We start from the raw sequence: 25,456 nt of genomic DNA, 5'->3' as shown, positions 1-25,456 counted from the left end.
AATGCATTTAATTTGAATAATATTGTTTAAATTTATAGAAGAAAATACTGAAAAACTTCCAAGGAAACGAAAGCCTACAATTTACTATTTAAGTAAATATTTTTATTAAAAATCACACACATTATGACATAAAAGTGTAAACTTCATTGTATAAATTTTTGGTTGAATGATTTCATTATAATATAAAATTAATCCAATAGAAAAAACAATCTCTCATATGAATGTTTCTTTTTCTTAATTCAAAAGTAAAATATATTATACAATATAAAGGCACATCAGTTAATTTTTCAGAATTAAATCTCAATAAGTAGTAGTTCTACAAACTATTTTGAATACTCCATATTCTAATAAATAAGTTGGAGGAAAAAATTAAAATACAGTAAAATAAAAACGAATACATTTAAGTATTATGAGAAAATAAAACAATCATTCATATTATTAAATACTTCCTTAACATTTAAAGGCATAGTGTTAAATATTAAAAAGTAATATATTTGCAATATAGTGAAAGAAATAATAATAGGATTTAAAATGCTTATCCATAAAAACAAAATAAAAGACAAAGAAAAAAGTTAATTGAAAAGAAATCAAATTTTACCTAATACTAATAAAAGTCACAATTTTTCTACTCACAGAAAATAAAAAAATACAGGTAAAGATTTTATATTATTTGTCAGTGTGTAAGAATGCAAGTATGTATGTGTAAGAGCAAGTGTGTTTATGTTCACACATATATGCATACATATATAGAACCTATAAATTTAAAAATTATTTCAAGAATGAAGTACACTTTATTTAGGATCAAATACTTCTAACTTTGAACAAGAAGCATTTGACCTAAATATTATGAATACATATATAACTTCTGAAAAGTGTCATTACAAATGGACACACTAAAATGTTCATAAACTGGAATTGCGCAGTACTGAATATTTTTTTGGCCTGGCAGGTTTATCTTGAACAGAATTTTTTAAACATAAAAAATCACCTCTTTCAAAATAATTTTACCCATTTAGGCAGGTTTCCATTTTATTCACGTTCTGTTTTGGACAGGTTTTACTGTATATGTAATGGTATCACAAACTACAAAAGTATATTTTTTAATTGAAGCACCGATTACTTGCATTTATTAATAATATAAAATTACTATATTATAATTATATTACATTCAGTTTTAAGAAAAATCATCATTGTAATACAGGCGTAACAAAATTTATGCAAATGTAATATAAAATAGGAATGATAATTGACAGTTTAATTCAATTGATCAATCAAAATGTTTGCTAAAATAAATGTATTTATATATATCTTTGCATTAGTTACATTAATGTCACTAATGCAACTTAATATCTGTTACTGATCAACAAAGTCTCATAGTTGTCAACAGAAATAAATTGGAACAGTTAAACTTCTATATAAATCATTGGGGAAACTCATCCAAATTCAGTGTTTTCAAAAGTTTTTCAAAATAATCATGATCTGAGGATAATGCTAATTTCATAAATTACTAAAACAAACTTAATAATTGGTTACTGATATTGGTTTCAATTGGAGAATTAAAGATAATAGAACCTGCTATTATCTTACTATTTAATTCATTTTTCATATTGATTGTTTTATACAACTGCTTTGATTTATACAATGCAGAAAGGACCAAGAGCTAATGAGCATTATGTAACCAAACAGCTTATTATTGTGAGTAATTTGCTGCAATATACATAAGGAAGCCACAAGTGATACATGTTTTTAAACAGTTCATAAACATCGAAAGAGTAGTTTTCAACAATAATAATATATATGTTTACTAGTTATTAATACATGTGTTCGAGAACTACCGTGAATAAATAACTAGTGACGTTAAATAATCGGCGAATCTGCCAAGAGCATAGTCGCAACTGCCGCCAAATTTGGTACTAAATGCAATACGCACGCACAACTCAGATGCGAGTGCTGATTGGCTAGAATATGTTGGATGATCACTCCTCAACTATTATCATCACTTTGCCCAATTAGATGATAGCAGTATTCATAATGACCAATCAATTTGATAAATTATTGACATTTATTACAATGCCCATTTTGTTGGTCATTATTCATAATGCCTGTATTAATCACTTTGTCCATAACATATACACAAACACACATGCATGCATACACAATACAACTTATAAAAAATTTAAAGATAATTGAACTGAAAATGAAAGCACATCATCAGTAAATGAATTACTTTTATTTCATTTACGAGAAGAATAGAAAAAGATTACGCTATAATTCTAACTCAATTTCTGATCATTTCTAGGTTAAATAAACCATATTTACTCGCATATAAGACGAGGTTTTTATTCATTTTTCACTGATTCAAAAACCTAGGTCGTCCTATATGCATGTGCAAAGGATTCTTTGCATTTTTGTGAACCATGTATTTGCATTTTTTACCAGATGCTCACCCTCTGGTGTTTAAAAACAAAAGTATTTTATCTGGGTTGTTTGAATCCTTCTTGTGTATTGTCAGGAGTAAAGATAAATAGCAATAGAAAAAGCAAAGCTTTTGAATTGAATTCCAAAATCATACAAAAGCACAATATAAGTTTTAATCCATTCCCACATGAAAATAGATGATTGTTCGGAAATCAGAATTTGGAGAAACTCATAAGTGTAATCGACGAAGAGTGGATTTGACTGTCAATAATTGGCATAAAAGGTTCTGATTGTCCGGCTTTACACAAAGAAATTATGTTGTCGATTTTACAAGATTTTTCTTTAAAGTTTAAAATGCCAGTAATTTCCGCGAGTCAACGTGTGCATTTATGTGCATTTGATATTTTATTTGTGATTAAACGAAATAAAATTAAAATTGTTTTAATAAATCTAATTTTCTTTAGTTTGATCTTTAAAGTCATACCTTGTCTTATATGCGAGATCATCTTATAAGTGAGTAAATATGGTAAATCTTAAAATAAGACTGATACATCAAAAGAAAAAATTTTTACCTGATTTCCAAGCTTTCTCTTGCCAGTTGTTGCTTCTGCTGTTTGTTGAGCACTATAAACAAAAAAAATTATAAATTAAAAAAAAATTTAATATTCAAAACAAAATCTAATACTAAACTGAATCACTGATTTAAGTTAACTTGTCACTGCAAGTATCACCTGCTTGCAGAGGTGCTAAGGAAGATACTTGCAGTAGTGGTCAAGTTAACAGTGTGTCATGTATATTCTGTTCATATGTTGGTACACGTGACTAAATGAAACCAAATAATCAATCATATTGATGAACAACTATAATGTTCCTTTGAAACAACACTAGTAGTTGTAATTGTACTATAGTTGTTCAATCAATATAGTTGATTTATCTAACACAAAATAAATAAAAATTTGTTTATAGTATTTTTCCAATTTTTAGAATGAAGTGCTCCATTATATTGGAGTTTTATGTTCATTTTGAAATATAGAAGAATTATGAAGAAAAATATTATTTGAAACTACAAATTATTATTTTTTGACGTAACAACTTGAATGAGAAGGCACTAGATAAAATTACAAACTGCTAATAAATATCTGTGTCAAAGGCAACACTAAGTTTTCTTGGAAATATACAAATCATATCATTCTAAATAATTGAGGCCTTAGTGAAGCCTCTTCTATGTGGCTTACAGAATTGTATTTATTCTCAAAATCTGTTTGATTGGTTTTGATTAAACTTTACCATTTTTTATTAATTGCGATGAGGAATCCAAAAATGTAATAAAAAATGGGGATCTATAACTTCATTTTTGAGATATAAGGTCATAGCCCGAGCATGTACAACAAAGCAATATCGCACAAATCACACGACTTTGTCCTGCAATGTTCTATGGTCGATAGCATGCCTTCTATGGGCTTATAGAATTGAGTTTGTTCTCAAAATTTAATAAGCTAATTTTGATAAAACTTTGCCATTTTCCATTAATTGTGACAAGGAATTTAAAAATGTAATGAGGGTCCAAAAATGAACAAAACACAAGAACAAAGCAATTGCCATTGATTGCTTTGTTCTTGGATCACCTCTCCATTTTGACAAGTGCAAGGATCCTGTCTCCCATGACCAGCAGGTACAAGGATAGTCTCTTTTGTGCCTAGCAGGTGCGGGGATTGCTTCTTTCTTTCCAGCACCATCTCAATTCTATAATGATACGACAAAGTCATGTAATGTCCTAGTTATATTGTTATGTACAGTACAATCTATATCTTTCCATTGGTCAGTTGCACATGCTTAGAAGAATCAGTTTAGCATGCAATTCTACTTAATAAACTCCTGCTTTAATACATTTAGTAAATAATGCACAAAAAATTTCAACTAATAACTATCAAAGAACAAACCACATCCACCATTGACATTAATTAGTCAGAACACCTTACTTTAGTATTATATTTCCATGAATGGTATATGGCTATTTACCCACCACTTATTACCATCTCATATGTAAAAAATTTATATAAAATTCATTAATATGTAAATAAGAACATTTGAACAAGTTTTAAAAAATCCTACAACGATATATGCAAAATATCACTTCTCTAGATTTGTAATGCTCTGCATTGTCTTATAAGGCTGACAAGTTAGAAAGATATATTATGCCTTTTATAGACACTTTCAAAAGTAATAACGTTGTAACCTTTCTGATACCAGGGTTGTGGAGTAGTGATGATTTTGAGGTTACTCTTACTCCTACTCCAGAGTTGGATTTTAAACTTTACTCCTACTCTTACTCCTTGAGAAACCTCCGACTCCTCTTACTCCTTACTCCTACTCGTACTCCACAGCCACGTCTGATACTCTATAAATTTTCTAAATAGAAGCTTCCTAATTTAAATATTAACAAACAATTAATTATTAAATCAACTGAATAAATTAATTGCTACAAAGAAGTCTCACTTTCAAACTTTTCAATTGGACTGTTCGTATAAATCACTAGCATTCATTTTTTACAGGATAATCATGATATAGTTTGATTAATTAGTCAAATTAATTAATTAGCCAATAAATCAATTAAAATAAGATATTAAAAAATGATTATAGATATTAAACTCATAAAAAAATTGCACCAATCATACAATAAATATAACAATCAAACTAGTCTCTTGCTACGATATGTGTTTCATTCATTTGCATTTTTTGTAGCCTGTGATGCTACTATTTAAATATTTCACTATAATTAAGTTTGATCAAGTAAATTTAAAACATAACACTTCAAAAATTATACTAATGTAATAAAAAAAAAATTGTGTAAATATTTACATGGGATATTACATGACTCAATTAAATATAGTTATTTTTTATTCAATTTTTAAATTTATAATCTTCTTTTTTATTTTTTAAAATAATATGCACAAATTAAAAATATTTTGTAGTTATAAATTATTTTCATCAAAAATTTAAGTTAATAAACATGTAATAATTCAAATAAAATTATTGAGCTTTTCAGATACAGGTTCTTTCAAAAGTCCCTTTACTCAAAGTTTGTGAATTTTTTACAGAAATTGGAGCACCCTCTATGAAGCACTGATGCTAGAAGCATGAATATAACAACATTGGAGAATTCCCCTAGGCCCATGCACATGACTTTGATTTACTACATGGTGAGAAATCATACGTTTCTGACAGACAGTGTAGGATAAGTCTTAAGACTGGCAGATTGTGCTACTTGATGAATATTTTAAATATTTTCACTGCTGGTTGCAGCAAGACAAAATGACATGTCACACAGCAACAGAAACTATGGCCACGCTGTACAATTTTTTGAGAACCATCTAATCTCCAAAGATTTGTGGCTACCTTGCTTGCCAGACTTAACACCATCCGATTTCTTTCTGTGGGGCTATTTGAAGGATTGAGTTTACAAGAACAACCTCCACGTGTTGAATGAACTGAAAATGAACTTTTAAGTGGCCATAAATTAAATTCCTCCGCAAGTGCCGTGACATGTAGCACAGAATATGTACTGCCGTGTGACTGACCATGTGCTGCAGGTTGGAGAGTGCACTTCCAGCATATGTTGTAAAGCATGTAAATAATCTTGTGTGTATACTGAAGTTTTATAAACAATTAAAATTTATGTACTTGTAATCTGGCTCTTCTAATTATTTTTAAAACTGAGCAAAGGGTGTTTTGAAGCATCCTGTAATATACACCACATACTTCCAAACTGAATATTAAAAGTATGACAATTGAATGTAATTTGGAAAGTATATAGACCCAAATGTTGTTTTTTCTCTGTTTCTTTTGGTTTATTCCTAATAGCATTTGTGACCATAGCTGTAAAAAAAGAAAAAAAATTAAATATTTGAGATAGAACTGCCTAAACTGCACAAGTGTCAAAAATACAGAATGACTGCCGAACAATATAACATGTTAAAACATTATAACTATAACAATATGCTGTTAAAATACTCATTTACAAACAAGATTTTAACAAACATTATAAATACATTTCCCTATTGCATATATGGAGTACACTGTAAAAGTTCTGGATTCAAAATTCATAGCTGCTATAATAACAATCATTCATAGTTCATTTTAGACAGTTTTTCCAAAATTAATTTTTACTCTGAACAACTTTTTAAATTACTTGCTAGCTGGATGAGTAAAAAGTTAAGGCATTAGCCTGCCATTCTGAGAAATGTGAATTTGAATCTGAGACAGATTTTCTCAAACTTTCGTGGGTATTTTCAAATTCTCATCTGAATATGATGACTTGTCCATCAACTGGCTGTCCCATCGTGGACCAGACCAAATCCTTGATCCTCTATTTTAGTGCTGTAAGTAGAGACAAATGCTACACAATTTTGCTGACCAACTGTAATTGGAGGATGTTTCTTTTTTGACAATATTTGTGGAGAGAGAAAACACTAGACAACGTTTGCCTCCAGAAACCAGTCATGCAATATGACATTTCCAAACAAAATTTGCTGCTTCTATCAAGAAATGTTTGCCGATTGATTTTTGGTGGCAACAAGTTGTTGCGTTTTCCAAACTCAGAAAACCAATATTGGCCAACATGCTTTGTGACAACAAAATCAGTCAACAGACCACATTAGGTAGCAAAATTATGTAGTATTTGGCCCACTTTAGATCCTTTCAGTGTCCACAAAACAGGTTAAAAAATAATAATAATAAAAATAAAGATAATCTGCAAAGAGCTAACAAGACTTGCATCTTCTGTCAAAAAACTAGGAGTGGGGAAAAAACTGAAAACAAAATTTTCATCTTTTTGTTTTCTCTCTAGTCTAGAAACAGTGTTGATTATTTTAATTTATATAGATACAGCAGAATCTCATTTTAACAGATCGTGGAACAACAGGTTTTTCGGAATAATGGATTTTTTTCTAGCTCCATCTTCGGTAAACATTGTATTTTTTTCCAACCTTTAATTAATAACTGGATATTGAATTAAAAAAAAAAAAAAATACATTGCATGCTGTGCAAACTAAGCACATAATTGTCATGGTTCTCACTGCTAATGTTGCAGCCGAGTGTAGGGTCCTCCTGCAGTGTGTTGATTAGTGGAGGGAAACTACTTCTGGCTTAACACTTCCAGATATGCATATATATGCAACAAAGATGTGCTGCACCTTTGTTACAGGCATGTGTTTGGGAATATTGCCAAAGTGTAATGCCAAAATTTAGTGATGCCATCAAGTCTTTCCAAGTCATGAAGACCTTCCTGACGAGTTTTAATATAAACGAACAGGCTGTACATAACATTGCTAATATTGAATACTTATTATACTCAATGAGCAGTAAAGAGTCATCAAAGTGAACCAAGATGGACAATTTTTTAACATATCGTGAAGTGCTAACGATCATACATACTTTGTTGGTTTTTGGCTTATACAGTTTCTATCAGCTCTGTTATGGCATAATGTACAATTTTGTAATATATGTGTTTATATAAAATAAAGAATAGAAATCTCAAGACACTGAATAATTTCGAGTACAGGTGTTTATGTAGGTGTTTAAAAAACGAAATTTTTTTGAATAATGGGTATATTTCTAGAAGTGTAAGAAATCCATTGTTCACGATATAATGGATTTTCAGAACAACGGATGATTTTTGGCACCCCACATGATCCATTAAAATGAGATTCTACTGTATATAAAACAGAAAACATCAATGACGATACAAAAAATGTTTCTTCCCTACAATAAATAGCCATGTAGTCACTGATCATCATCACTTAACACACATAAATAACAACAATGTAATTTCTTTGATTTATTGGACAGTGCTTCTCAATGTTTCTCGTGCCACAGACCCCTAAAACTCTCACACCATGACGGACCATGGACCCTCACAGAGGTCCACAGACCATCAGTTAAGAAACATGATTATTGGGTGACCTGTATATGTAATTAAATAAATTATACAAGAGAAAAAAAAATTGACCTACTGTGACTCATTTTCCCTTACAGTGAGAGTGAACTTATTAACATAAAAAAATTAGCATATTATAACATTAATATATTTTTATATTAATGATAAAATATTAATATGCAACAACATAATTTTTGCATAAACTTTAGTTATGGTTTTCACATTATTATTTTCATTGCACTTATTTTTTACATAATAAAAACATCCAAACTTACAAATATTCATATTTTTTGTAAATAATGTTTATAAGAACATAAAAAAAATTGGTACAGTTCAATATATACCAATTCTAAATTACCTTAATTAAAAAAATTATTTTCAATTAAACTCACTTTGTAAAACCTATGAAGTCTTCATGATTAGTATTCATATATGCCAACTCAGTTTCAACTAATAAACTGATTTGAGCTTTTGTTTGTTGTTCTTTCTGTCGAATGTGACTGGTGATAATTCTTTCTGTTTCTTCTCTTAAACATGGATAACTGTTCATCTAACCATAAATATGTTTATGTTAGTTCAATTGTAACATGCAAACATGAGTATTAAGTTATGGAAGTGCTATATATAATTTCAATTAAAGTAATAAAATTATTTATAAACTTCATGCAATTAATAACCCTTAAGTGACAAGAAAAAACTGTTGAATTGGCAAGGTCCTAAATTCTGTAGTAGTATATACCAATACATCAGACAACACAAGTTATTTTAATTTTATGACTTTTCACAATGCATATTTTTAACAAATAAATACACAGTACTTAGTTTAACTTTCCAAAATGATTTTGTCTATTTATAGCCAAGTTTTTTATAGTTTAAAAACTTTTAGGGTCACTAATCTAAAAAATAAGCTATACTTGTTGAATGAATTACTTTGACTTGGCAGTTAGCTATCAAATTTTTCAGCAGAAAAATTCTGACTGCACAGATGTCATTGAAAGCAATGATAAAAAAAGATGGATGAATGAAATACAAGTAAGTGAAGATGTGATATGGATTGGAGTGTAGGTGGAAATAAATAGTAGGTTTGGTAGATACTAGTCAAACCCCATGCATGTATTAAGGTTTCTAGGATAGCCAGATTGGTTTGAATAGTTGTTTCTATTTAAGTTTTTACATGTTTTGTGGAAAAATTATTACTTTTACAATGTTTGCAAAATCATTGAAACATTATTTATAACCCTAATATATATGGCATATAGCAATTGCACATTTGCAAGAATAAAGATGCATACTGTTTGTATTTACTGAGTAATTTTTACATTCAAAAAATTATTAAAGAGTAATTCATTTTAAAACAAAATACAATTTTACTTAATTTAAAGGAAAATTTCATTCCAACAAAAAAAATATTCAGAACAATTAATTAAAAACTAAAATAAATATTTTGTTTTTGTAAAAATGATTTTTTTTTATGTCATTAGTAATAATGAATTAATACAAAAAACAAATCTTTAAATATAATGTTTAACAGAAGCGAGTAATATTTAAAAAAAATTTTCTATTAGAATGAAATTATATCTTAAAACTATCCTAAATATTTAAAGAAATTCAAATTTTGTTTTTAGGTCACCAAAGTATTCTTGTCACTAAAGGGTTTATATGATTAAAATATAAAGACTGGTTCTAAACATTATTTTTGTAAATGCAACAGCAATAATTTACGTTGTTATTTTATAATGTCACAGATTATTTAAGAAAATGCAATCATGCATTTCATAATACAATTGTTAATTTTTATCCTTTAAAAAAGAGATTATTCTGAAACAAACACAGCAATATGATATTTAGGTTAACACAAAATTAAAAGCAACAAGTATCATATTAACAATTTATTCTAAATTTAAAGATAGAATAGTTCATAAAATTGAAATAATATATAAAAAAATATAATTTATTTTGTAATTAAATTACAAACAAAAACTTCAAAAACAGTCTTAAAAGTGTATTCATAATGTATCATCAAAAAAATAAATTACTTTTTCATTGTTAGTAATATTTTGTTTCTTAAAACAAACTATTAGTTAAATTTTGATAAGTATTCTATTCTTATTACTAATTTTACTCTTCTTAAGCCATTATTAAAAAAAACTGTATTAAGTTTTTTGCATTGCACTTTTAATTACTATCAGCTTCTTTCAGTGAATAATAAATTACTAAAATAGCAGTTATTTTTAAAATTTTATTTAATTTTATAATTTAAAACTATTTCATGTCTTCAGATTTTATCATTTAATGCCATTTTTTTCCCTAAAATTCTAGTAGTATATACAAAAATCTGTTTGCCATATTTCACTATTGCTGTTCTAAAATTTCATTTCTTCACAATATGAATTGTTATAGATTATTGTAACATTTATGAAATATTAAAATTAGAACATAAGCTATCATATAGTATTTAAGAAAAGAATATGAATCAGTAAACAACAGTAAAAAAAAATTTGTCACTGCTGGCTGAATATGTTTATGCATGCTTCTATATATAAACTGTTAAAAATTTAGAATTTGAAGTTTGTATTTAAAGTAAATTACTAAAGAAAACACTTTAAAATATTAATTTTAAGTTTTAAGTATAGATAATTTAAAAGAGAGAATTCAAGAATAAAAAATAATGGAAAGTAAAAATTTTAGAGAAGAGAATTATGTAATTCGAAAAAAATTAATAAACCAAAATGAAGCTTAAAAAGAGGAAGGAATAAATAATAAATTTTCTTAATTTGTATAATACAAATGAGGAAAATTTCAACAACACATAGTCAAATATCTGTTTTAATCTGAACAAAAATATATAGGAGTATATGACATTTTCACTGACACCTAATTAATTTTTGAATTATTACAAAGGAATAAGAGATATTTGCATTTAGTGAATTTTTTTAAAAATCATATTAAGTGTGTATAGAAACAAAGACATATTTGTGGATTTTAAGTGTTAGAGATCTTAACATTATATTATTGCAGAGAGACTGTAAAAGGACTATTAGTTAATATCTGTAAAAACAGATAATCTAGCAAAACTTGTGGATTAAAAATACTGAAAATTCAGTGATTAATTTATACAGAAGTATCTACGGTCACTAAAAAAATATGCAAGTACAGTAGACATTATTAATGGTACAGAAAAAAATGAAAGCTAAAGGCTTATTTGATAGAGACGGCTCAAAAGTATCAACTCACATTGAATGGAATAAGAAAAACTGGAAGTATAAAATAATAAAGAATAAAAATAGGAATACAGTAGAGCGTCGATTATCCGACCCCCGATTAACCGACTTATCGATTAACCGACCGCGTTCTAGTCGACAAATTCGAATGTCCGCTAGTGATGTGGCGCTACAATATTTGGTTATGTCTTGGCTACTTTAATATTATTTTTGTTAAATTTTTGCATGTTTTAGCTGGCAGCACTGGCTCGACCATGAAAGGGAGGCTAGTATTTAAACCAGGCCTAATACACTATACTAATAATGTATTTTTTCATACTTTTCGGTTATCCAACCAACCCCAGTCCCCGATTAAGTCGGATAATCGATGCTCTACTGTACTTAAAATACTGGTTGAATGAAGAAAAACTAATTATAATTAAAATCTAAAAATAGCATATTAGAGAAAAGATGTAAAAACAATTAAAAATCTCATTAATAATTGAAATATTTCAAAATTATTTTTTTCATCAATATAATTTTAATTAATATTTATAAATGGTAAGAATTAAAAAAATTTGATTTTGTTAATTTATAGAAGAAAATCAAAGAACTTAAATCATCATTAAAAATATTAAATAGTAAATGAAACAATAAAATTTTTCCAAGAGATTAGTAAAATATAGTTATTGCAGCAGCACTTTTATTCATCTCATGTTTATTTCTGCTTATTTTAATGGAATATATGTATTTCTCAATGATACAAGAAATATTTTTTCTAGAAATACTTGTGGTTTAATTATATTTATATAAATTTACAAACAGAAATTTATATACATCATTTATATAAATGTATCTATCTAAAATAAATTATTTCTTAGGAATATTCAAAATATATTATTATGTAAAGGAATATTAAGATATAGTGTGTCTGAAAAAGAACTGACAAATTACAAAAAAAGCATTTAGACACAGTTGGAACTGCCACTCAAGACATGTTACATAACATTTGGAGAAAGAATAATTATTATCTCACTATTGTGAGAGTAATGCATGTTGCATATATTGAGATTTCTTATAGATGAGAAATCTCATTATATGCCAAAGACTTTAAAGATAAGGAATCTTTTTGAGTTTGCTCACTTCTGAAATAAATGTGAACTTCTGTAATCTGTTAGTCCTATAAAATTAAAAATTTTTAATTGAAAAAATTATTTTAAAAAATAATGCTGACGACTCATTTTATCGTAAAATTCAAGACAGATTCAATATTCAAGTTAAATTATAAAATTTCAAATGCCGAATTCATTATTGGAAAGTCAATTATCAAAAATCCATTCAATCAACTGCACAGTAATGTAAAATATTAAAATTGACAAAAAAGATTGTTTTTATATCTGTAATAAAAGACAACACATGAAATTTGTAAGAGCAGCCTAATACAGAAACAATGTTGTCCAAGTTAATATTTTGGTGTTCGAATTTCATATTTCTTTTTACTATTAAAACATATTTGATATTCCTTATGAAAAATATGACTATCAAATGATACAGCTGGATTTTCATTAGGCTACAATATGGCTAATTAATTAATTATTAAGATATTGAGACTAGAAATAAGAGCCATGCTGCTATGTCATGTTAAATTAATTATTAAATTAAACATAAGATGGCAGCTTAATCACCTATCTCTACTCCAAATTGCTTGATATCTTAATTAATTAGCCATATTGTAGCCTGAAGAATCCATCTTTATCATTTAATTATTATTATAAATTGACAGTAAGTTGGATAGCATTTTCTAATATTGTCTTAGGTAATCTACTAAAATTTGACAGTGTATATCTCATGAAATACTGTTTTACAGCCTATAATTTTGATCAAAATTTATCAAGAACATTTGAAAGACAGTTTTAATTGGTATGAAAGTGATTGTTATTGCCAATTAGTAAGTTTTAAAAGTACTCATATAGTATTTCTTTAGTTATGCAAGATCATTTAAAATTTGTATGTTAATGCAATAAAGTTTTTGCTGTCATATCTTAATATGTAATATAATTGTTACATTTAAGTTAGGTGTATTTGTTAATAAAATAGAATTTAAAAAATTATTCAAATTTGGATAAATCTAAATCTTTTTGAATTTTATAATTGAATTATATATAAAAAAACTTACAAGGAGTGTCCCCATACCGATAGTTTTTATCTACGAGATAAGACTAAGATTTCTCGTAAGTGTTCAAACAAATCTATAGTATTTCTTAGAATAAGAATGGAACTAATGTGTTGTATCTTAAATGTGCATCATTCCACACCATAGCCAGCAATGAAACTACAGTGGGAGTAAGCAGTAAAATAGAATAGATAAAAGTTTCAAAAATTCAAACATTGTTTAATATAATGTCGTTATGTTTTTTGTTTTTTATAATTTCAAATTATTCTTCTATTTGTGTTCTATTTCATAATGAACATTGGCTTCATTCTTATTCTGAGTAAGACTATAAAAACAATTGTTCTATAATTTATTCTAATAACAGAGTAAACTCTGTTCTGAAAAAGTTAAAAAGTTAAATTTTAATTAAAATATTTTTAAAAAATTAAATCATTTTGAATTTTATAAAATTTAAAGAAAACTTTATAAAAATGATCTACTTAAAAAACAAATAAAAAGTACCAATATGACAACAAAATACCAAAGAGTATATAATCTATATATTGCTGTAGAACATTTGAAATGTTTAATAAAAATTTGTTCTGATAAAGTAATAAAAAAATACATTATTTCTTTACTTTATATAAAACATATATATTATCTAATTAAGCTTTTACTATTTAACTATGTAAGTATGTAATACTTTTTGTAATATGTTAACTAATTTAGAAAAATGTAAATACACATTGAAAACACAAATTTTTATGCATAAATGAAAGCACAATGCTATATGTAAATTTTTAATGCTATGTGCTTCTCACTGAATGATACACTTCTGTTACATGTAATATCATGATCATATCTAAGTATAGCAAAGTAACAAATATATCAGTAATATAATAATCTCTCCTTAGTTTCATAACAGATGTTCTTGGCAACCATTACATTGATTTATAACATTATAAATGGATTTCTAACCATAGTTTTAATGATTAAATATTTTTTTTATTCATTAAAACTAAATTTTATTATCTCAACAAAATGTATTCAAGATTAAAGATATAGCAATATTTGCCTGATCAGTTTCATAAAATAGCAAATTTATTCACTATAATACAATTTTATTTTGTATACAGTAGAGCATCGATTATCTGAAACAATTTGAGACTCGGGTTATTCGGATAACTGATCATTTACGAAAAAATATATTAAACACAAAACTGTACTTTATATAATTTGTATCACACGTCTTACAAATACATACCTTACATAAAGTACATTAAAGTAGGCCTACAGTTTAGGTTGGCAGGGAGGGAGAGATTACTGCAGTGTCACAGCACTAGCAGAAATTTGAATTTGCTGACTCTAATGCTTTCAGTTAACCAATGTTTTGGTTGATCGGTATTCTGATAATCAATGCTCTACTGTATATTATTTTAAAAAGTTTCTACAACATTATTATTTTAATAGAATAAAAAAAATTATCATCATCGTACCTTTTCTGCACATTTTCTGACTACATTACCAAGTTCAGCAACCACCAATCTACACATTTTAAAGCAGGTTCTTTTAATTTTGATATTTGTTTCTTTACTATGGCTTCAAAGGCCATATCTGGGGTAAAGAGACCAACTCTATCAAAAATAAAAACTAAAAGTTAATACATAAAATCTTAGAAGAACCCAAGTTTTAATTTCTTAAATTTTATTAAGCCATAAGCAAATACTAGTAACACTACATTTAACAAGAAGCTATATTAACTCTATATTACACTATACTAGCAGGTAGGCCTGGCATTGCTCTGACAAAAGTAATGATAGCGAAGATTGAGATTATTACGTTATAGTCACAAAAGAAAAAGAGTAATTTCATCAACGAACTAAGTATTTCTAAAGAAAGGTCAAATTTGAAAATCGAATGTTCTAATATTGTTCGATTTTCACGACGTGTTCTGATTTTATCGTTCGATTTTCCTCGAATGTTCTAAAGAAGAAAAGTCGAGAAAAACCGAACTAATCTGTTTAAATTTGAAAACCGAATGTGTTCTAACATATCACTCTTTTCTTTTTTCTTTTTTTTCCAGAGCCCGTAAATCTTGCACATCGCTTTCTCTTGTTCTCCATTTGTTACTTAACACTTCCATTGTTACTTAACACTTTGGTACTTAAATTTGGTACCCTAACTGTGTACCAAATTTCAACTTTCAACTCCTAACCGTTTTACAAAAATTAAGATTATTACGCTATAGTCAACCTTATTCGTTTTCACAGAATGCAAGAATTGGGTCCCCCTGTTTCTGGACTAATTAGAGAATTTTTAGATGGGTCTAAAAATATGTTCGATTTCCCGCAAAAAATGAAAAAACTGCATCTGCGTCTTGCACGTCGCTTTCTCTTAACAATTCCCTTGCTACGTCACACTTCCATTGTTACTTGAGTTACTTGACACTTCCATTGTTGATGGAAGTGTTAAGCCTTAATCCTGTCCCTCTCCCCATGTAGAGGAATTTCGAAAAATCCCTTCTTAGTGTGCGTTCTCGTGATGAACCCTAACTGTGTACCAAATTTCAACTTTCAACTCCTAACCATTTGGGCTCTGCACTGATTTTTATTATTATTATTATGTTGGGTTAAGTGAGATATACTCGGTTAACACCGGTGGCTGTGCACTATGCCGGACCAAAGTCAAGGCATAGTAACCAAAACAGAAATTAAAGAAGTGTATCAGTGTGTGTGTCTGTATTTAGGAATTTTCTCACAATATGACATGTATTCAATATAGTGGCCTTCTGAAGTGTGATGTATAGTGTTTCTATTCAATTGTAATGTGCCCAGGCTTTTGTGTAGTGTGTGTGGTATGACACCTGTAGAGGAGAGAACAACAGGTACAATAAGCACCCTATCCATCCTCCACAGATGCCTTATTTCCTGGGCAAGTTCTGTGTACTTGCTAATTTTTTCAGTGCATGCGTTTTGTATATTGTGGGTGTTTGGAATGAATATGTCTATAATGTATGTGATTTTATTGTGTTTGTCAATGAGTGTGATGTCTGGTCTGTTGTGGTAAATTGTTTTATCTGTGATTATGGCTCTGTCGTAGTACATTTTGTGCGTGTTGTTTTCCAATACTGTCTGTGGAATGTATTTGTAGTATGGTTCGTGGATGTCTACTAATTTGTGTTTCTTTGCAAGCTCTTGGTGTATTATATCTGCTACTTGATTATGTCTGTATAGATAATCTGTCTGTGCCAAGAGCTTGCAACCAGAGGTGATGTGTTGTATAGTTTCTGGCATGATGTGACATTTTCTGCATGTGTCATTTGTGAGTGTTGCATCTTTGAGTATGTGTTTTCTGTAGTTTTTAGTATTTATGACCTGATCCTGTATGGCAATCATGAATCCTTCCGTCTCCCCAAAGAGGCATCCCCGAGCTAACCAGCTGTTTGACGCAGTTTTGTCAACAAAATCATGGGCCAGATCGTAAGGATGCCTGCCATGGAGTGCCTTTCGAGCCCACGATTGCTTAATGGTGTCTATGCTTTTTATATGTTGTGTTGTGTCCATATGATGTGAGTGTAAGTTTAATGGTGTGTTATTCGAGTCTGCTAGAGTTACTGCTTTATGTAATTGTGATGTTTCTTGTTTTTTGTAGAAAAACTCTCGCAGTGACTGTATTTGTTTGTAGTGAAGGTTAACTATGTCAATCAGGCCACGTCCGCCATCTTTACGTGGAAGGGTTAATCTTTCTGTGGCGGATTTAGGATGATGTTGTTTATGCTTAGTAAGTGTTGTTCTTGTTTTCCTTTGGAGTTGCTCAAGATCTGTGTGAGTCCAATGTATAACTCCAAAAGAATATGTGAGTACTGGGATGACATATGTGTTTATTGCTTTAACTGTGTGTTTTGCATTTAACTGTGTTCTGAGAATAGCATTTAACCTACTTTGGTATTCTTTAATTAATCTTTGCTTTATTTGTGTATGTTCTGTTAGTTTGGCCTGTTGGAATCCTAAATACTTGTAGAACTCGCCCTCTTCCATGGATTCAATAATGTCTCCATTTCCAAGTGCAAAATCTTCTTTCTTCAGGATTCCTTTTTCTATGTGAAGTGTTTTGCATTTATCTAGGCCAAATTCCATTTGTATGTCCTTGGTGTATGAATGTGTGATTTGTAGGAGTTGATGAAGTTGTTTTTGTGTGGATGCATAAAGTTTTATGTCATCCATGTACATGAGATGTGACAGTGTAAACTGTGTTGTTTTTTCGTGTCTGATATTGTAACCATATTGCGTGTTGTTTAACATGTTGGATAATGGGTTCAGGGCTAAGCAGAACCAGAGAGGACTCAAGGAATCTCCTTGAAAAATTCCTCGCCTAATAAAAATTTGTTTGTTTGTATGGAAGTGTTATGAACCCTGAGATGTAGTGTTGTTCTCCAGTGCTGCATAGTGTTTTGAAAGAATGCAATGAGTGATGGATGTATTTTGTACATGTGTAGAATATGTAGCAGCCAACTGTGTGGAACACTGTCGAATGCTTTTCTGTAGTCTATATATGCCATGTGTATGTTTCTGTGTTGTTTGTGTGCTTGCCGTAGAATGACTGAATCTATGAGTAACTGTTCTTTGCATCCCTTGTGATTTCTACGGCAACCTTTTTGTTGTTCTGTTAGAATGTCGTGTTCTTCAATATGTTTGTATATTTTGTTTGCGATACAGGATGTCAATAATTTGTAGAGTGTTGGAAGACATGTAATTGGTCTGTATTGTGTGGGGTCTGTGGTATTGTTGTTTTTAGGTTTCATGTAGGTGATGCCCTGAGTAAGAAAATTTGGCATGTCTTGTGGATTGATGATGATGTGTGTTAGGTGTTTAGCTAGTTCCTGGTGCAGTGATGTAAACTTTTTGTACCAGAAATTGTGAATGTTGTCTACACCAGGTGTCTTCCAGTTGTGTGTTCTGTTAACAGTGTATTGGAAATCATGTATGCTTATTTCAACACAGGGCATAGTTGGTATGTTGTGCAAGTTTCTGTTCTCCTCCTCGATCCAGCCTGCATCAGCATTGTGCGTGACAGCACTGGACCAAAGAGAAGACCAGTATGTTGTGAGTTCTTCTTCTGTTGGTGTGCCACTGTGCTGTGTATCAGTGTTTGCTTTGTTATTAATTTGTCTGTAAAAGAGTTTTTCATTGTTTGTAAATAATTTATTTTGTTGTTTTCGTAGTGTACATGTTTTGTATCGTTTGAGTCTACGTGCTTTGGCAGCAAGTTTTTGTTTTAGTGTATCAATGTATTCTGTAATGCGTGTGTTGTGATGTTCATGTTTTGTGTGTGTTTTTATTTTCTTGAAAATGTTTTTGAGCTGTTTCCTTAATTTGGGTGTTATGTTGTTTTTAGTGTATTGTGTCAGCCTGCCTAATTGCTGTCTAATGTCATTTATTTGTGTTTCTATTCTTCTCTGCCAGGCAGGCTTGTGATAGTATTGTGTTTTCTGTGTATTTGTCTGTGATTGTACTTTCAGTCCATGGTGTGTCACTACTGTGACTGCCCCAGCATAAACTAATGTATGAATGTCTGCGAGTGTAGAAATTGAATGAATGTAGTGTGGTAGTAAGTGAGTGTTTACATAATTTAGTGTTTTTCCTACTTCCTTTGACGTGTTGATTTTTGGTATTCGTGGTCGTTGTGTGGGATCTGTGCCTGTATATTTAGTGAGTGTTTCCTGAAATATAAGTGAGAGCGTATTAACTAAATCCATGTCTATGTTATCAGTGATGGACGAGGAAGTGTCTGTAGTATCATTAGTGGTAATTGTTGTATGTGTGTTATTATCAATGCTTGTTGCTGGATTATCCTGACAGGTTACATGATCTTCATTAATGTTAGATGTTTCTGTCTGTTGATGTATTTGATCAGCAACCTGTTGTTTGATAAGTTCAAGTGTTGTTTGTGGAATAAGGTTGTTGTGTATAATTGTTCTTTTTTGATCAACAACCCTTTGTTCGGTGACAGTGAGATGAGGATATTGTTGTGTGAATCTATGGTGTAGTTGTTGTCTGTATGCTGTCATGTTTGTTTCGAGTTTTGTGATGGTGTAATAAGTACGGATGATAAACTCGTTCATTTCTACTGTCCATTTCATCCGTTGGCGTGGTTTTCCAGCCTTTGTGGTCTGTGGATGCATTGCCACAGAAACACCAAGGCTGGGTTGGTTCCTCACATCTGTTGAGGGCATTGCAGTAGCCATGCTTGGGCCGGTGCTGCTTTCGCCACCGGTAACCAAGGGAGACTGTGGCCTATTTTTCGAACGTGAGCCTCTGCCTAACTCACGAACGCGGACCTTGTTAACCCGGGCGACGTCCGAGCCGGTATCACATTTAGATCTGGTTACTACCATGATACATATCTCCACAGAATGTGGTGTGTGGTCACTCTTAGCTTCATTTCTCCCCATAGACCTTACTGGCATGGGTGTCCCTACCAGGAGCTTGTGCTCCAGCCTGCATTGCCCTATGGATCAGTAAAATTACTGGGCTCTCCCACCACGACCAGGTGGTGACCACGGGAGAGTTATTATTATTATTATTATTATTATGATTATCATCATCATCATCATCATCAACTCGTCTCAATTACCGTATTTTACGGACTATAAGACTCACCTTAATTTTTAAGCAATTTTCTTTTTTAAATACCTATAAGACGCTACGGAGTATAAGGCGCACCTGAATTTTGGAGGCAATTTTTAGAAGAAAAAAGTGCATCTTATAGTCCGTAAAATACGGTATATATATAGATTTGACTTTATTAATGGACCTCTTAGTGTTAACAAGTTAGAAAGAGTAAAAAGAAGTTATAGTTTTCATTACATTCTCAATGAAATTTATTGGAATATTAAATTCATTTTGTACTTATTATTATTAACAACAACAACATCAAATAAAAACATAGGAATAGAGAATATATATACAGTAGAGCATCCGACTTAATTGGGGACTGGGGTTGGTCGGATAACTGAAAAGTCGGATAACCGAAAAATATGAAAAAATACATTATTAGTATAATGCATTAGGCCTGGTTTAAATACTAGCCTCCCTTTCATGGTCGAGCTAGTGCTGCCAGCTAAAACATGCAAAAATTTAACAAAAATAATATTAAAGTAGCCAAGACATAACCAAATATTGTAGCTCCACGTCGCTAGCGGACATTTGAATTTGCCGACTAGAACGCGGTCGGTTAATCGGGGGTCGGATAATCGACGCTCTACTGTATATATACACACCACACACACACACTCAGTAGAGCATCAAATTATCTGAATACCAATCAACTGAAACATCGGTTAATCAAAAACATTTCAGTCACCCAAATTCAAATTTCCACTAGTGCTGTGGCACTGCAATATTTGGCTATGTCTTGGGCTACTCCAATATTATTTTTGTTGGTGTGTGCATTTTAGTCAGCAGCACTGGGGCGACCATGAGAGGGTACTTAAGGACATGCCGGTATTTCAACGAGGTTTTCTCCCATCGTGAGTGGCGAGTTTTGCTTGTTTTGTGTGGTGTTTTTCTGAGGACTCTGTGGGGGGATGTGTGTCGTGCTGAATCTGAACGTTTTTCATACTAGATTAACTTCTGAAATATAATTTTTTTTGTTTTTATATTTTTCAATATATTTAATTTGTTTGTACAAAATAAAGAAATAATTTTTAATAATACAATAGCTACAATTATTATTTTAAAAAATTTTTGTTAGACTTAACATTGATGAAAATTCAATGCAAAGTGACATGCAACGGAGAAAAATTTCAACATGGGATAGGTTAATATATTTTTTCATACACAATCAGTTATCCGAACAACCCAGTCCCGAATTGTTTCAGATAATCGATGCTCTACTGTACAGTACATATAAATACAATAAGTACATACAATATACAATAAACTACTAACAATTAAATATCTTCGAGGTTAAACAAATTAAGTGTATTTTTAATATTAATGACACAATCTCTTATAAATCTACATAGAATCTTAAATAAGAACATATATCTATCAAAAATCATTTGCAAAAATTAAAAGATAATTTTACAAAAATTTGTAAAAATGTTAATTTAATTGTTGTTTAATATATAAATTAAAATATATATATATATATATATATATATATTAAATATATATATATATATATATATAGAAAAGTTTAGAAAATTTTATATATATATATATATATATATAAAATTTTCTAAACTTTTCTGATGCTTTAATAATAAACAATAACAGAGTAGAATAATTAAACTAATCAAAATTTATGTACAATACAATTAACAAAGAAACTGACAACAACCTACTTTGAAACTTTACTTACCTTATTCCATGAATATTTCTAATAGCAAATGCAATCTCTCTTCTTAATTCTTTTTCATCAAATTCCATCTAAAAATTTTTGTAAAACAATTAATTTGGTAATTTATAACAGTAATAACACTAATTCCAATACAAATGGCTATTTCTACATACATTTTATGAAAAACAGTATAATAAAAATATTTAAAATTATATACAGTATGAAAAAAGCTTATGTAGTTATGAATTATATAATGAATATTGAATCATATTTGATTTCTCTAAAAATTCTTACAACTGAATTTTTGTTTCTCATTTTGTCTATTTTACTATTATTAAATTTTTTCATCTACTTTATCATATACAATTGAAAAATGCGATTATTTTAATCTTATAAATTTACAATTGTCAGAAAATAAACTAAATAAAAATCAAATATAAAATAGTCTGACTTTCCTATAAATAATAATAGTAACAAGAATATCTCAATGTTATAATACGTATTAATATAAAATTTAAGTCATTATAATTTTATAAGTGAACAATCTGCTTTACAATTCTACAATACCTAAAATCCCAAATCTGGGCAACTCTTAGAGTACCAAAATTGTCAAATCTATGATGCAAAATTTTCTCAGGTGCTAACTGAAATTTTTGGGAGTGTACTATTATTATTTGGTGTCTTAAATGTTAAGAGAACCAATTCAAATAATAAAAATCCACATACATACACACTTTAAAAACATAAAAAATTCTTTACTAAAAAGAAAAATGAAATGATGGCAAAGATGTTTGTTTCATTTTCTTATTATTTATTACTTACTAAAAAATTGATAGGATTTGTTTCTTTATTGCATTTTTATTTAATATCACTCTACAATAAAACTGTATTTTCAATAACTTAATAGTTAAAATATACAACTCAGCTAAGATGTGAGCTGCATGCCAAAAGTTGGTTACCCATTCTAAATTATTCAATTTTATATGTTTATTTCTAAAACTGAAATTTTATCTTTGAACAACTGAAAATCAAACAATTTATTTTCAGTAATTCTGCAAGAAATTCTATTTTATTTTACAACTTAAATAAATTTCTACAGGTATATTCTATAGTTTTACAGACCTATAAAAAATCAAAGTAAACACTTTTATGTGAAAATTGTAGAGTAACGAAAGTGATTTGTGAAATGATGTGGGTGACATTTGAATAATAGAAAGTCTAGCAAATGCATGTGTCCAGAACAGTTATCTAGGTCAAAACAGGTGAATAAGAAAACAACAGATGAAACAGTTGGAATCATGAGGATCTTTTGGAACTTGGATGGTCCTTCAGACAAGTTCAGAAGAATTGAAGGATGAAAGGACAATGCATTTTCATTGGACAGATTTCAAACAATAAAAATGGTAAGCAGAGAGCATCCAGACAAGGATCAAAGCAATGCAGTGATGGCTGAAAATGTATCCTATGAAAGGCAACGTTATAGAGACTAAAGACTATGGCTAGTATGGAGAACACATCAATGCAATCAGAAATGCAATAAAGGTTTGATGTTACTCAACAAGTAACAATTCTAATCCGAAGAAAATGAGCCTTAAACTTATCAAGAAACCTGCATGCCAAGAGCTTTCCAACATATCCATCCAAGAAAGATACCGCAGGTCTTGGCACGAGGTAGAATGGCCATTCTACCTCGTGTTGAAGAAAAATAAGTGGTAAGTTTATCGCAACTGACAAAGCTTGGTTCTATCTCACTAAATCTTAAGGCAAGAGGAAGGGATACTACATTAACAGGAGCCAAAATTGCTCTAAAGCACCACTATCAACTTCAGCATCTCATTTGCAAAAAGTTATGGTTTGAGCCAGAAATTCAGCAAAGGGTACAACGAAGCCAAATTTCGTGGACACAAACCTGGGACATAAAAATATCATCAAAATATTACACCAAGAAGATTCCTTTGTGCTTTCTTCCAGTCAGATGACAAAAGACTATTTCTGAATGGTGAATTTGTATTTCATCAGGACTCTGTGCCTTCACAAACAGCAAAGGCTACAATTCCATTTGTATAGGAAAGTAAAATTTCATTTATCAAACTCTCACAATAGTTGCCAAACAGTCCTAAAACTGCACCCTGCAATTATTTCTTCTGGGGCTTGAAAGACTTGAAACAGAGTAAAGAAATAAAATGTGTGCATATTAAATGGATTAAAACATATCATTTGTGAAGAAATTACAAAAGTCCCCCAAGAGATGATTGACATGGCTCTAAAGGTTTGGTCACAGAGTGAGGAGTATATATTAAGCAAAAGGTAAACACATTGAGAAACTCAATTAAATGTAAGATTTATAGCAAAATAAAAGTGTTTGAGTTTTTGTAGACCTGTATAACAAATCTTTGATTTAAAGGATTAATAAAACTATCATTTGTCTTAAACAAGAGTTTTAGTGTTTGCTTGAGGACCATCTTTGATAGGAATGGCAAAATAGATAGAGTGATTGGAAGACGAGTGAATGCTTGTATGAAAATATTTAGTGAACAGGGCAACTGATTTGTAAGAATGTGCTTTCAAAGAAGGCAAGTATGGCTGTGTACAAGAATGTAGTCCTTCTGACTCTTTTGTATAGTTATGAGGCGTGGGCCTGGGAAATAAAACTTAAAAGCAAGTAATTGCAGCTGAGATGAGATATATGAGATGTATATGTGTGTGACAAGAAAAGATCTAGTGAATAATGAGGATATGTTTTCTCTGTGTGGTATAAAAGAGATTGTAATTGAGAAAGTACATCAAGGGTATCTGCATTAGTTTGGTCACATAGAGAGAATGTCAGAAAATGAGGTATGTAAGAAGTTATAGGTAAGAAGGGTGGAGGGAAGTAGAGGGTGTGAAAACCAAGGAAAAGATGGGCTGAGCAAGTGAAAGATTGTCTGAAAGAAAAACAGATTCTAAATGAAAGGAGGCACCAAATGTGTGTAAAAAGAATCACAAATGTGGAATAAGCAAAAGAGGTATGAATGGATAGACAGAAATGGCAAAAGGTTGTCAAGTATGGATGTAGTGCATGATTTCAGCAGGTCCTGGGTGAAAGAGTGGGTGAGTGTTCCTGGTGTGCTATGCTCTGCCTATGTCTTGTGCTTCAGAGAACTGAAGCTTGCAGGGTGTAATGTATAAGAAATCCACTTTTTTCTTGGTCACCCCTTTAGGGAATGCCATGACAATAGAGTATTCAAACATTATTCTTTGTTCTTTTCATTCACCTCAAGTTATTGAAAGTCTACAGTATTAGAATATTTTAATGGAATTTTTTTTTAATGTACTTTCTCAAGTAATAGATTATTTGTCTATAACATGAGAAACTTACAATTAAAAGTTAATTCATTAATTTAATTGCCTTAATGTCCTTAAATCGTA

At 29.9% G+C, this 25,456-nt stretch overlaps 1 protein-coding gene across 1 annotated transcript in view; it reads right to left on the bottom strand.

The window, feature by feature from the left end:
- Positions 1 to 25,456, bottom strand: part of LOC136990022 (dynamin-like) — a 126,509-nt gene that overhangs the window by 25,433 nt on the left and 75,620 nt on the right. Inside the window, 5 exon segments of the mRNA XM_067288344.1 lie at positions 2,991 to 3,042; positions 8,746 to 8,903; positions 15,202 to 15,248; positions 15,251 to 15,339; positions 22,070 to 22,137. Of these exon segments, the coding sequence (XP_067144445.1) occupies positions 2,991 to 3,042; positions 8,746 to 8,903; positions 15,202 to 15,248; positions 15,251 to 15,339; positions 22,070 to 22,137 (414 nt within the window).

The sequence above is a fragment of the Centruroides vittatus genome, unplaced genomic scaffold (genome assembly GCF_030686945.1).
Source record: "Centruroides vittatus isolate TY-2023 unplaced genomic scaffold, ASM3068694v2 scaffold_861, whole genome shotgun sequence".
Lineage (NCBI taxonomy): Eukaryota > Metazoa > Arthropoda > Arachnida > Scorpiones > Buthidae > Centruroides > Centruroides vittatus.
The sequence above is the reverse complement of the archived record's forward strand: the minus strand, read 5'-3'. Positions and strand labels throughout refer to the sequence as shown.